Genomic DNA, 15,301 nt, shown 5'->3' on the forward strand with positions numbered 1-15,301 from the left:
TTTGTGCACACATATGCTTCACATCCATGATGGTACTTACTGCGATCTCTGTGCCATAAGTAACTCATTTTTGGCAAACTCAAAGTCTTTTGGACCTTCGCTTGTGAGGGTATTTCTACTTGACGGTCTTTTTCCTTTCTGGACTTCAACAGGATGATTAAATCTAAAGTAATGATCTCCACCAAGAATCACCCGATCACCCTAACACACAGAAGAGAAAACGCATGGTTTGAGGTGAGTCTAAATGAAATAATTATAAACTTTTCCTAAAAATGAAAAATAAAAATAGAAAATTTTGAGAAAACAATAAAATATTAACAATAGTTTCCTATGTGAGATATAGTTTTAAATGTTTTACTTTTTCCCCATTATTCCAACTCCACAATTCCAGATGACACAGTATTACTGATGATAACAAACATCATATTTAGTAAGTATTTTCAATATGCCAAATGCTGTTAAGTAATTTCCATATGCATGTATGTTGTGCATATATAATAAAAATTTTTACATTTCACAACAACTCAGGAGCTTCATATAATTCCAACCCTGAGACAGAGGAAACTAAAACACATACTGTATTAGTAGCAGCTGACACTCACTGAGCACACTCTTTGCAAACAATGCTGTAAAAACTGTACATGAATTACTTTTAAGTTAATTCTTCACTACCCCTGCAAAATAGAATTCATAGAGCATGGCCACTATTCTGGGTTCACCTGCAACAGAAAGCCAGTTCTCCTGAGATAATTGTTAACAGCACTCAGAAAGCATCCTAGCCAGGGTGTTATTTGATCGTCTAGTTCAATAACTTGGCAAAGGTGCCAGCACAGGGGAGGGACAGAGTGAAAATTTCGGTCCCCTGTGGCTTGGTTCCTACGCCCAGGTCTTCTTGGGGCACACGATGATGCTGTCGGTGGTGAGCCTAGCTCCTGGTTCATATCGTAACTTCACCGGAACAAAGGAAGGCTACTAATGAGTTAGTCAACACACGTTGTGAGATGGAGAAGTTCTCAGTTTGAATCAGTGACTGGGGTGGGGAGAGAACATGACGGTGGATGACTGGACAGCGCCTGACAGCGTCTTCCACCGCAGCACCTGCCAACTTACGTGATGCAATACTGTGGGCTCCGAGATGTGCATCCCATTTATATATGTCTTCGCTTCTCCGGCTGGGATGATACTCACTGTTCCTCCAAAATTCCTGACAGTGCTGTTAAAATTAAAAGCACAGTGTTATAATTGCAGGATATTTTAAAAAGTAAGAAAACGTAAGAAGAATAAATCGGCTTAGATTATTCTTTTGATAGTAAGTTCATACCAATTTATAACAGCAATATATATATGTATGTGTATATATATATATATATATATTTATATTTGTTTGTTTTGTTTTTTGAGACAGGGTTTCTCTGTGTAGCCCTGCCTGTCCTGGACTCAGTTTGTAGACCAGGCTGGCCTTGAACTCACAGTGTTCCGCTGAGTTAACCACTGACCCATCTCTTAAATCTCTAGCAACAATAATTTTAAATTATTTTATATTCCCCCATATATGTTTTGAAGTTTGGTGAAAAAACAAAAAATAAACAACAATAACAATGAAAAAAGACCACCAGCACCTCTAGCAATTGTATCTGCCAGGATAGGAGGGATTTTTACTACAGCTTGATTAACTCCTGGAAAAAACAAAAAACAAAACAAAAAAAAACACTAAAGCAAACCTTTCCTCAAAATGAAAGAAAAAATATACAGAAAAAGATGTTCAAGGAAAAAAAGAACAATCAAATAGTCACAATGGATTCCTCCAAGAGATTGTTTTTTATGTTTTAAAAGATAGATTTATTAAGTATAAAGTGCCTTGCCTGCATGTGTGCCTGCACATCGGAAGAAGGCACCAGATCTCATTACAGATGGTTGAGAGCCGCCATGTAATTGCTGAGAATCAAACTCTGGACCTTTAGAAGAGCAGTCAGTGCCCATAACCTCTGAGCTATCTCTCCAGCCTCCCCCTCCCCCCAATGAGACCTTTTGTATGTGAGTGAAACAGTTCACTGCTGGGCAGAGTGTCTCTCCCACCACTGGAGTACTTAACTAGTTAGTTTTAAACAATCCCACCCATGCTGCTCTCTTCCCTCCTGTACTTCCATTTACTCTGTCACACACGTCCACAGCCAGCATTCTGAGCTCCATGAAATCTACTTTCAACCAGCCATCTCTTCCTTGGCCAGTTTTCTCCATTTGAGCCCCATTTCACTTAGGCTACAGCATCAGTACCTTTCCTTCACTGAGTCCTCCCTTCAGGGAAGGACCTCCCTTCCTTATCAACACCATCCTTCCAACCTCAACTTGCATGCCAGTCCCCTAGAAAGCTTTTCTCTGACAAGGCTGAAGTGGACTCCGTCCACTGTAGGGAAAGTCCTCACTCACTGAACACCCAAGAGCCAGATGTGTGTCAGCAGTGAAGGCAGGTGTGAAAGCCAGTAAGACAAACACTGATGAGTGCACTAAATGGACAGGATTGTGCTCCCTGCAGAGTGTGCTGGGACCAGAGGCTAGCAGAATGGTCATCAAAGAGACCAGAGAGACTACGTCCAGCAACGAATGGGAGCAGATGCAGAGTCCCACAGCCAAACATGAGGTTGGGAGATCATGTGGAGGAGGGGGAGGAAGGATAGCAGGAACCACAGGGGTCAGGGACAACACAGGAACATGGGCCACAGAATGAACTGACCGGGACTCATGGAGGCTCACAGAGATCAGGAAGCCTGTAGGGGCCTGACCGAGGTTCTCTGTATATATGTCATGGCTAAGTAGCTTGGTGCTCTTGTGGGTATAACAGTGGGAGCAGGAGCTGTCTCTGATTCTTTTGCCTATTTGTGGGACCTTTTTTCTTCCTACTGGGTTGCCTTGTCCAGCCTTGGTGTGCTGGTGTGCGCCTGGTCTTATTGTGGCTTGTTATGCTGTGTTTGGTTGATGTCCCTAGGAGCCCTGCTCTTTTCTGAGGGGGGTGGGTGGAGGGGAGGTGGATCTGGGAGACGGGGAGATGTGGGAGAAGAGATTAGGGGGAGGGGAGGGAGAAAAAACTGTGGTCAGGATGTAATATATGAGAGAAGAATTTTTTTAAAAAAGAACTTGAATCAATATACCACAAGACAATAAAAAGATGACTCAAACACTAGAAGAACAAAAAGATGCTTACAGCACAGAAAACTCATAAAACACTGGAACCAAGAAGAAGTAAAGAGGAGAGATGGCTCAGAGGATAAGAGCACCGTCTGCTCTTCCAAAGGTCCCAGGTCAATTTCCAGCAGCCACATGTTGGCTCATGCCCATCTGTAATGAGATCCAGTGCCTTCTTGTGGCAGGAAGGCAGGTGCACATGTGGGCAAAATACTGTATAAATAATAAATACAATTTTAAAAAAAGAAAAGAAAAAAATAGGGATTGCTGGAGAGATGGCTCAGTGGTTCAATTCCCAGCACCCACATGGTAGCTCACACCATCTATAATAGGATCTAATGCCCTCTCTGGCAAGCAGATATACATATAGGCAGAGCACTCACACATAAAATATATAAATAAGTAAAATTTAAGTACTGTTAAAGACCTGGAAAAAAAAAAACAGCCCTAAGAAAAGAATGGGCAGAGGACACGGGCAAGCAAGTAAGAAAGGCACAACATCATTAACCAAGTAAATGTGAAATGAATCGATGAGACGCTACTTTATGTTCACTAAATTTATAAACTAAAAATCTGACAGTACTAAGTGCTGGTGATGATGTGGAGTAAAGATATTTTCCGTGACAATGGGAGTAAAACTAATAATCAATTTGAAAGTACTTGGTAAGATTGAACGTGCATATTTCCAGGGACCTAGCATCTCTACACATCCTTTCTAAACTTTAAAATTACTAAAGCATAGTTAAAATGCCATCCTATTTATACAGTACATCTGTTCCCACAGCTCAGAGCTCCTGAGTTCCTATCAATTTCCCCGAGGACCCTTTGGGTCAGTATGTTGGTTTACATCTGGGGACCTGCCCAGGAGAAACTACCATTGCATCAGGAGACACGTACAGTCACACCTGGGAGAGCTCCAAGGGCAAGCCTACCAGGCTAAGAAGGTGTTAAGCTCCTCAAAGCTCTGATAGAATCACTTTTGGTGTTAACGATGAGTTCTTTAAGTCCTCATCCTAGCACTCCTGATGTTCATCCTCCTGTAAATAAGCAAAGATGCTAGGGACTTGCTAGCAATTTGACTTTAATTAGCAGCTGTTTGACTCCCCTTTGCTGTCCTGGCTGCCTTGAGCAAAAGGACAGTCAGTCGAAAGCCAGCCAGACTATATCCTTATCTTAGCACCAGCCATTCTGGACACTCCACAGACAGACTGCTAAAACTACACAGTGACCACTGCTGACTGTTATAGCTCCTTGAGGTGGTTTGAACAAGAATAGTCCCTGATAGGCTCATATATTTGAATGTTTGGTTTGCAGTTGGTGGACTGTTCAGGAAGAATTAGTTAGAAGTGTGTCAGTAAGCTTTGAGGTTTCAAAAGGCCCAGTCTGGAACCCTCTTTCTCTGCTTGATACCTGTGAGTGAGGATGTAAGTAAGCTCTTAGCTACAGCTCCAGACCCATGAATGCCTGCCTGCTGCCTGCTTGCCTGACTGTCTGCCTGCTGCCTGCCTCCCTGCCTGCTGCCTGCCTGCCTGTCTCCCCGCCTGCCTCCCTGCCTGCCTGCCTGCCTCCCTGCCTGCCGTCTGCCTCCCTGCTGCCTGCCTGCCTCCCTGCTGCCTGCCTGCTTTCTGCCTCCCTGCCTGCTGCCTGCCTCCTTGCTGCCTGCCTGCCGCCTGCCTCCTTGCCTGCTGCCTGCCTGCCTACCTCCCTGTCTGCCTGCTGCCTGCCTCCCTGCCTGCTTGCCTGCCTGCCTGCTGCCTGCCTCCCTACCTGCTTGCCTGCTGCCTGCCTCCCTGCCTGTCTGCCTGCTTTCTGCCTCCCTGCCTGCCTACCTGCCTGCTTGCCTGCCTGCTGCCTGCCTCCCTGCCTGCCTGCTGCCTGCCTGCCTCCCTGCCTGCTGCCATGAGCCTTGCCATGATTGTCATGGGCTAACCCTCTGAAACTGTAAGCAAGACTTCAACTGCTTCCTTTTCTAAGTTGCCTTGATCATGGTGTCTCATCACAGCAAGAGAACGGTAACCAAGACACTCCTGAAGATGCAGCGTCAGCCAGACGTTCATTTTCAAGGTCTGCTGTGTTGATGCAAACATCACTTTCCCAGCTATATAAGCAGGGTCTTCACTTGCTGAATTGGATGGGAGACACTCCTTCCTGTGTAGAAACCCTGGAGTTTCTACAGTAACAGCCGATAAAGGCGTCTCTTCAGTGTTCTCTTCATGCTTCCTTAGCATAGTGCAGACTGAGCTGGCGACATAAAGAAAACAGCGGCCCCGGAGTGACAGCAGAGCGGCAGCAACAGACAAGGAGTCTGCAGGCCATGACACAAAACTGGGAAGACAGCGGTGAAAAGAGACAGCTGCACAGTTCAAGAGGGTTGCCAGTACAGAGAAACAGAAGACAGAGAACCAAGGCTGAAGAAGAGTAAAAGGCTGCAGTGATCCAGAGGTGCTGCAGATGCTGGTCACTGGCAGAGTTTGTGGGAGCTACAGAGCCAGGAGGTCCTGACAAACCAGGCTGGGAGCCATTAGCAGTGGCCACTGTCACGGGCTAGGGATCCCCAATGCCTAGGCTTGCCCAGAAGCGGCGATACTAGCTGTGCCAAGGGCTAGGACTACGTGAGACCTGTAGCTCTCATAGAGCTAAGGGTTCCACTATCTGAGCCCTAATGGGAGCCATAAGACTCGGGTGCCCCCTGCTGCCACTCCAGCAGCACCCCGCTGCCTGATGCTGCACTCACTGCTGCAAAGACCTGCACTAGAGAAGCCTTCCCTCTACTACAATCTCTCTCCCAGCAGTCCAGAAAGACTCAACCAGCTGACTGGTGACACTTACAGGAATATTGTGATAGCAGAAAAGCAAAAAGTACTCAAAGGTCTACCAACAAAATAAACTGCAATGATCTAATACAAAGTCAGATAACGGGATATTTCACAGCACTGAAAATAACTCTTGAAATGATAAAATTTAAAACACAACATAAAGTAAAAACTGTTTACAAATACTATCATCCCAGCAATATAGATATGGTCATTCTCTCTATTTATGTGAGCAAGTTCACATAAAAAAATTTAATTTGTCAACCCAAACAAAAAGTCTTCCATATAAGATAGATAGTTTATTTTCATGCCTACCATTATAATTCTAGGAAAATAACTTTCTCTCTAATTAGCAGATCAAGTACTCTACAAAAGGAGTCCCGTGGAACCTTACACAGAGAGTAACTCATCTGGTTTTTCCTCTCTCTCTCTCTTTTTAAGAAATTTATTTATTAAGTATATAGTATTTTGCCTGTATGTACACCTGAAAGCCAGAAGAGGGCACCAGATTTCACTATAGATGGTTGTAAGCTACCATGTAGTTGCTGGGAATTGAACTCAGGACTTTAAAGAAAGGGTTGAGCTGGCTGTGGTGGCACACGCCTGTAATCCCAGCAGGGGAAGGTGGATCTCTGAGTTCAAGGCCAGCCTGGTCTACATATTGAGATCCAGGACAGCAGGGCTACACAGAGAAATCTTTTCTTGAAAACAGAGAGGGGGCAGGGGGCTGAAGAAGTACTGAGAAGAATCTGCATGAACGAATACCTTATACGGACGACTGCCCCATTAACAAGACCTAGAAGGGGGCTGAGATGGAAGGGGCGGAGCCTCGCAGGAGTGCAACCTACCAGTGATCATCCGCAATCAGCGCTCCAGATAACTGGATGTCGCGGCTGGAGTTTGGCTCCTGCTTCCCGATGGTAGTTACGCCTTCTTTTATCATGTAGAGCAGCATCTCTGACAACTGTGGGTCTTCACTGAGGTTAACAAGGTTCGGCAAATGGTTGTCCATTTGAAATGTGACCCCTGCTTTCTGGTAGAAGTAAAAGGGAATCATGAAATTATACGATCCACGTGAAAGAACGGCCTGTGTTAAATAGTAGGACCGCTTTATAGGGTTTTAGTGCATTACAGGCTTGGAGGTTAAAGTTCACTGAGAGAGCACGCTCATGTGAAGTTCCCTGGTTTTAATCCCGAGCATACACATGCACTCCAGTGTGTATGTTCACACACACACACACACACACACACACACACACACACACACCATTAAAGGTGTGTGTTGGAAGCCTTCCTGTGTGGCTTCTTTATGACTGTCACTGTCACACTCCTAAACTCAAGAGTTCTGCAGCTCTTTCTTCACAACTGTCAGTCACGGTCAGATCCACCCACCGCTACCTGCTCACTCCATCCTGCCTGATGTTTTCTGCTCATTTCACCTTAATTAGACTCACATCAGAATCCCTGCAGTGCCCTCCGAGTCACCCTGTCAGAGATTTCCCTTTTTCCATATTCCAGCTTAGCACAGAGGAATTCCTCAGCTCCCTGGCAAATACTTCCAAGGGCTTCTCACTTCCTGAAGAGTACCGACTGAAAATCCTTAGCCTAGGGAGCAAGAGCTCAGTAAACCGGTGGTATCTTTCCATGTTTACTTCTTATGACCCCATCTAAACTGCTTGACCTCCTCTCCTCATATGGTCTGCTAGCCCACAATGCTTTGTTCTGGCTACCAACATCTTACACAACCTCGGGGGGTGGGGTAGGGGAGGGCAGGTGGGAGTCGGGAAGGGAAAGAGGGAGAGAGAGGGAGAGAGGGAAAAAGGGAGAGAGGGAAAGAGAGAGAGGGAGAGAGAGGGAGAGAGAGAGAGAGAGAACACAGGTGGGAATGTGAGCCAGAAGTCAACATCGGGTGTCTTTCGCATTCACTGTCACCTTACTTTTTGAGACAAATTCTCTCACTGACCCTGGAGCTCCTCCAACTGAGCTAGGCTACCTGGCCACTGGACTCCAGGGATCCTCTTGTTTTCTCCTCATCCAGTCTCCATGACCTACCAACACCAGACTACCGGACATAACCCCGCCACGCCCCGCTTCTACATGGGTGCTGAGGATCTGCTCAGCACCTCACACTTGCACACAGGCCTCAGTAAAGATCCGATGATGCATGCCTCCAGCCCCTTCCGATGGACCAAGTGTCCTCGGCGGCTGCTCGGCTGCCCTTAACCCTTCTCAGATATCCTTTAGGCTTCGCTACATTAAGGCGTTTTGATTCCTCTAAAAATAATAAACGAGAACAAAAACAAATCCTTCCTCAGCCTCACAGCCCTCTGTCTGACATACACAGTTTTCATTTTCAAAGAGTGCTATCTGTGGCTCTATTTCTTCACTTTGTTACTGTTCAATCAACTGTCCTCTGCCCCCTCCCCAGTCCCCACCCCCACCCCTTTAGTGGCCTTATAATTTTACAGGACAACACTTGCATTTCCAACACCTGGGAGCCATGTTTGACTTCCACGGCTATTACTACCAACACCTAAATTCAATTATCCCAGGGCTGGGGAAAGGCTCAGTAAAAGCACTTGCCACCCAAACCTGAATACCCACGTTTGGAATCTCCAGAACCACGCAAAGGTGGGAGAGAATCAACTTCACTAAACTGTCCTCTGACCTCTATATGACATGAGTGCCCCATGGTGTGTGTGTGTGTGTAATGCATGCATATACACATAATACAAAGTTAGAAAATTATAAAGACAATTATCCCTTTCCCACAGTTCGGCCTCCTGAACCCCCCCCCCCACTACCACGGCTGCCCTCACTACAAGCCCTCACTACCTCAAGTCTTAACCACATCAGCAGCTTCTAAATGACTCTTTCCAAAAACTGGTCTTTCCTCCTTCACATCCACCTTGCACATTGTTCTGAGACCCCACTGAAAAGGAAAGCTGAGTTGTGTGTGGTGGCACATGCTGCAATCCCTGCACTTAGGCTCCAGGCAATCGCAACCTAGGTCTAAATATTCTTTTCCCATCGTAATGCTGCTGCTTCTTCTGTTGGAGTGGTAAATCTTAGCACATGCCAGCACTGGGAGCAGCAAGGATGGCAGAGTGATCCCAGACACTCCATGAACAAAGAAGGTAAGCTTCCCATGGCCTCAGACAGGGCGAATGATGCCCAGAATGGGACAGGAGAAGGGCTGCCGCTTGAGGGACTGGTTTAGCACTCAAGTTGCCAAACACCATTCCAGTGCCAGGCCCTGCTCCAGCCACCCCAACTGTGGTGGCACCAGCACCAATAAGTGTGGAAGCTGTGTCAAGGTCCCAGGGGACAGCACTGGTCTGGCCACCTGGACAGGAGAGCCCCTGCAGGAAGGCTGCTGAGCTGGGGCCCTGGTCTGCTCAGAGTGCAGACACTGGTCTGACTTCTGTACAGGAGAAAGTCAGAACTGGAGAAACCAGAAATGTCTTTGTGGTCTGTGTTAGAGCCCTTGGTCCTGAACAACTCTTTATGTTAATTATCTTTATGTATTTCTTAGTACAGACTTATTATACGATAAAGATGAAAAATGAAATTTACAAGCATACTTCTCTATTTCAAATCAGTTTAGGAAATTGAAATGATACCTGTAACTCCTTCGTCTCTTGAAGTTTTCTTTTTTCAGCTTGTTCAAGCTTTTCTTTCCACACTCTTTTCAAAAAAGAAAATGCTGAAGTTAAAACATCCATTTATGCAAGACTGAAATTAAGAGACCATCAGTGAAGCTTGCAGAACCCCATTTAAAACATGACAACTGGAAGCCAGCTGTTCCAGTGTCCTCTCTTAAGTCCTACGAGCCTGCAGCAACACACGTCACGGCTAGGACCGGTGTGCTCACCTCTGCATTTCTGCCATGTCTCTCTCCTGCTGATGCAGCTTCATCCTTAGGGATGTTATCTCCTGTCGGCAGAGTCTATACCGTTCAGGGTCAATATTCCGGTTGTTTCTCTGAGCAGCTTTCAACTTTTCAATTTCTGCTTTCAGTTCTGAAGATGTGCAAGGAGACGAGTGATGAACAACCAAATGTGGAAAATGAGTTTCCCATTTGCTGCTCCCCTTCACCACACTCTTCTCCAAGCTCTTTCTGATTTCCCCTCTCACCGCTTCCTCCCTTTCTCCCTGTAGGCCCACCTTCCTCCATCACTGGCAGGTTTATAACTAGGGTACAATGAGCAATTAAGCATGGAAAAATCATTTTCTTAAAAGTTAGATATATTAAAATTGGAACTAATAAATTAATAAATCTAAACTGTGGAACGATATTTTTATAATCAAGAAAAACAGGGGGCTTGGTAACATGCTTGTTGTGCGTTCTTGAGAACGGGAGTAGCACGCATGTGAATGCTGGGTGTGTATAGCAACCTTCCTGTAAGTCCACTACTTCCAAGGCTGGCTGGCTTAGGCATGTTGGAGAGCTTGGGGTCACCTGAGAGAAATTCCCTCAATGGAAAAGACGGAGAGAAATCTACAGAGACCCCTAACGTTAGCCTTGGGATTTCAAAATAAAGCATGCAAACACATGTGCGCATGCGCGCGCGTGCGCGCGCGCGCGCGCACACACGAACACATAAACAGGGTGCACACACATAATTAGTAATAATTAGTAATAAATTTTGAGGCAATGTTCACCTCTAATTAGCTTTGCGTTCATATCTTCATTGACTTTGGCGATGTTGACGATCAGACGGGCCTGGGTGGCGTACCTAAGCGTGCTCAGCGTTTCCTCTATGTTGCTGGCAGCAGGGCTGACGGTGGCAATCATCGCCGTCTTTGAATTCCCACCCAGGCTTTCCTTTAGTAGCCTTTAAGGGAAAGGGAGAACAGGCACAGTCAGACTTTGCTTCTGCAACCACCTAGCGGCAGTCACTGTGTAGGAAACACAGAGCTATGACTAAGAGCATGCCGCACAGGGCTACCTCTCCACTCAGCACCGGCAAAGCCATTCACATCCCAGAAATATTCTGTTTTCTTTTACACCATAGACATACACCCAATGCAATTACTTATGCTTTGAAAGATACTTGCCACGTAAGAACGGATTCACGGTATGGGATGAAGACCCTCTTTCCGCTTGCTTGCTCAGAGAGTGCAGATATGACCTTCCCCAAAGTTAGCAAGGACTTGTTAATGCTCACGCCTTCCTGTGCACGAGATTTAAAAAAATCATTATTTTTATTAACTTCTCGGAAACACATTTATTTCACATATTACATATCTCTCTTCATACAGTAAATTCTTCTTAGAGTAAATTCTTTCATAAACTATCAATATTTTTATGACTCAAAATTTATTAATTTTCTTTGAAAACTAATCTCAGTGCATTATGTGGACCACAGCAATCTATCAACTAAAGATAAAGATGTATTTCTTTTGTTTTATTTTTGTTTTTGTTTTTAAAGATGGAGTTTCTCTGTGTAGTCTTGGCTGTCCTGGACTCACTTTATAGACCAGGTTGGCCTCAAACTCACAGAGATCTGCCTGCCTCAGCTTTCCTAGTGCTGGGATTAAAGTCATGCACTACCATGCCCAGCTAAAGATAATGTTTTGTTGTGAAGTATATTCGATCTGCACTTTCCTACATATAATGCCCTCAAAATAAGTTTCACCATCGTGAGAAGAGTGAGGTAAACTCTAGGGTGCACCTGTGATCACAGCTACTTACCGAGCCTGAGGCACAGCGAGACCCCAACTCACAACGCGGAGAGGCAGAGAGAAGTGCCCAGCGCCCCGCTCACCTTCAGTCGCTCCCCACTCGTGTGGGCTGTAGAGCAGCGCTCACTGCCGGCCAAGTCTATCAGGTTTATGCGGCTCGTGATCCTGTGCTCGTGTTCTTCCCCTTCCACACATTCAGTCTATAGCAACATCACAGGAAGATAATTTATGGGTTTTTAAACAGCTTGACACCAACATAAGCCTTTAAAAGGCAAAGTTACTCAAGTTACAATTTTAAAAAATTATCAAAAATATTTATTTATCTATTATGTATTCAGTGGTCTGCCTGCATATATGCTTCCAATCATATCTTATTATAGACGATTGTAAGCCACCATGTAGTTGCTGGAAATCGAACTCAGGACCTGTGGAGGAGCAGCTAGTGCTCTTAACCTCTGAGCCATCTCGCCAGCCCTCCAGATTACTTATTTTAAAGCCTTCTCTTACTATGTAGTAATGCATACGTATCCAGGAGTCTACTAAAAAGAACAACTGGCAGAGTTTAAACTGTGACAAGTGCATGAAAGAACTTACTTTAAAGATAGCAAAAGTCGGAGCTGGAGAGATGGCTCAGCAGTCATGAGCACTGACTGCTCTTCCAGAGGTCATGAGTTCAATTCCCAGCAACCACATGGTGGTTCACAACCATCTATGATGTGATCTGATGCCCTCTTCTGGCCTGCAGGTGTACATGCAGGCAGGGCATTGTATACAGAATAATAAATAAATCTTAAAAAAAAAAAAATAAAGACAGCAAAAGTTTTATCTACTTAGCAAACAACTATGAAGGGAAAAATTGCTTATCCTAGCAGTATAATAGCAAACCATTTTAAATCAATATAAGTGTCTAACAGCAGAGAGAATCAAATGATTATAATAGCTACTGGAATAAAACTTTAAAAATTATTGGCCGGGCATGGTGGCACATGCTTCTAATGTGGCACTCAGGAGGCAGAGGCAGGTGGATCACTGAGTTTGAGGCCAGTCTGATCTACAAAGTGAGTCCAAGACAGCCAAGACTACACAGAGAAACCCTGTCTTGAAAAACAAAACAAAACAAAAAAACCATTATTACCTCTACAAAGAATTTCTATGGCATATGATTGTTAAAAGTGTTGTGAAATCTGATTGTGATTATAACCAACTGAAAGACTATGTACCAAAATGTGTATGGAGGCTTGAGAAGGAGAACCTATGTGTGGCTTTCTTTTAGATCTATTACTCTTTCTCTGTGTTTGTACATATGGATACATGAGTGTGGTGAATGCTTATGCACACACACACACACACACACACACACACACACACACACACACACACACACACACACACCCCTGGGGATTAGCTCAGGCATTTCTTTAGAAACCATCCCTTCCTCCTTGCCCGGAGCATACCATGTAGCCCAGGCTGGCTGGGCAACAAGCCAGGGCTCTGCCTGTCTGGACCTTTGCAGGGCGGGGACTGGCGGTCTGTGTGACTCTGGCCAGCACTTTAACACAGATCTGGAGCCCAAGCTCAGATCCTTAAGCCCATGTTGCAAGCACTTTACTCACTGACTTCTCTCCCTAGCCTTAAATTCTCATTTTCTAATGTTTCTCCAACTATTCTAAAATTACTATATATTGTCATACATTGCTAAGCTTTTACTAATGATATAATATACTGTTATTCATCTATTTTTGATATCATAAATTACTGATCATATTTTTTTATTAAAAAATGATAAATACTATATTGCTATATATAAAACAAATCATTAAAAGTTATTGGGAAATTTCCTAAAATCTATTAGCATTTATTGGGTTATATTTATACTTCTACTGTTAGATTTTAAAAAGTAAATAAGAAAAACACAAAACAAATGGCACTCACTATCCTATCTATGAAAGTCACCACCACCAACAAAATACTTTGCTCTGACTCTGCATGGACACAGGACTCAGGATCTTAGGCAAGAACTGACCTGAAAGCCTCCTCCCTGAGGGCTAACTTTCATAGTCTTGAAAGGAAATCGTGCCTGCAGAGCTGGCTAATGAGGTAATGGGTAGCAGAGGGGAACCTGCTACACCACCTTACTAAACTAGCACAGTCCCTAACTGTGTTCTAAATACTTATCCTCATATGCACAGATAAGAGTGGCTCTCACTCTCCATCAAAGAAGTGTCTCTGATGAAATATCCTTACAGAAAACCACAACCGATCAAAATGCGGAGAACAACTGACCACAGGGTGCTGGACCCCAACAGGCACATGTACAGCATACTCTGGCACTTAAGGCCAAGGGGACATCTTAGACGGGGAGGCAGAAAGGCTATAAGAGTCAGAGAGCCCGGAGCCCTGCTGTGAGATTTTATCTCCTAAAGATGTCGGGAAAGCTTTGCCCATGATATTTCAATAATACAGTTGCCTACCCAAGACCTGAGCAGGGGCAATCCCAAGGGGCATGCTAATGTGGAAAGGAAAAACCTCAGGGTCCTCTACCACCCAGACAAAGAACCACAGGCAACTGAGGGAAGCTGAGTGAGGAGGTATCCGTCTCATTCAGGAATAAGATACATACATCGTTACCCACCAAGTGGTCAGCCCTGAAATCATATACACACAAACAAATTGAGTAGTGTGTGTATGTGTGAATGCATGTATAATAACAACAATTAAAGGAAAAGAGGTCATAAATTTGAGAAGGAGCAAGGTGGAAACAACATGGGAGAGACCAGCGGAAGAAAAGCAAAAGGGTAAATAGTATAACTATATTTTAATTAAAAAATAAAATGGAATTACAATAAAAAGTACCTTGGTCTGGGTCATCACTAGGGTGAAAACTGAGTGAGACCGGGAGCTTTTGTCGTTCATGCCAGTAGCCGCAGTTGCTCTTTGTTTATTTCCCAATTCCAGCCAACTCTAGAAAGAAAGAAGTAGACCATGCAAGCTTACTGTGACTTATTCAAAAAAATTAAGTCATGAAAATGAAAGCCCAGTTGATTTTTACATACATTTGCAGCTTATACACATACTTAATTAGTTCATAAAAAGACATGATCTTTTAACAGTTTACATGGCCAGTACATCTTTTGTTGTTTGTGTGTTTGTTTTTTCATAGAAACCTGCTCCAAGAAATAATGTCCTTAAGAATCTCTTTCTAGGGCTGGGAACCACATGGTGGCTCACAATCATCACACTGAGATCTGGTGCCCTCTTCTGGCATGTAAAGCATACATGCAGGTAGAATATTGTATACACATAATAAATAAATCTTTAAAAAAAAAAAAGAATCTTTTTCTAGCTGGGCATGGTGGCACACACCTTTAATTCCAGCACTTAGGAGGCAGAGGCAGGCAGATCTCTGAGAGTTTGAGGCCAGCCTGGTCTACAGAGTGAGTTCCAGGACAGCCAGGGCTACACAGAGAAACTGTGTCTCAAAAAAAAAAAAAAAAAATCACACACACACACACACACACACACACACGATTTTTCTAATCTTCTAAAGAGACAGGATGTTTAGTTGAGAAAATCAATTAATTTGATCAAAACTTAATGTGCAGATTCAGTTCACAAGATAT

The 15,301-nt window shown here is 44.3% G+C and overlaps 1 protein-coding gene across 1 annotated transcript in view; it reads right to left on the reverse strand.

Annotated features, from left to right (window-relative positions):
* KIF14 (kinesin family member 14) overlaps window positions 1–15,301 on the reverse strand; it is a 64,721-nt gene that overhangs the window by 33,719 nt on the left and 15,701 nt on the right. The window contains exons 8-16 of the mRNA XM_084778994.1: window positions 14,535–14,642; window positions 11,765–11,881; window positions 11,051–11,170; window positions 10,659–10,821; window positions 9,868–10,015; window positions 9,617–9,680; window positions 6,842–7,026; window positions 1,111–1,213; window positions 41–201 (exon numbers count right to left, since the gene is read on the reverse strand). Coding sequence (XP_084635120.1) covers window positions 41–201; window positions 1,111–1,213; window positions 6,842–7,026; window positions 9,617–9,680; window positions 9,868–10,015; window positions 10,659–10,821; window positions 11,051–11,170; window positions 11,765–11,881; window positions 14,535–14,642 — 1,169 coding nt within the window. The remainder of the gene's footprint in view (window positions 1–40; window positions 202–1,110; window positions 1,214–6,841; window positions 7,027–9,616; window positions 9,681–9,867; window positions 10,016–10,658; window positions 10,822–11,050; window positions 11,171–11,764; window positions 11,882–14,534; window positions 14,643–15,301) is intronic.

The sequence above is a fragment of the Acomys minous genome, assembly GCF_964271855.1.
Source record: "Acomys minous genome assembly, chromosome: 1".
Classification (NCBI taxonomy): Eukaryota; Metazoa; Chordata; class Mammalia; order Rodentia; family Muridae; genus Acomys; species Acomys minous.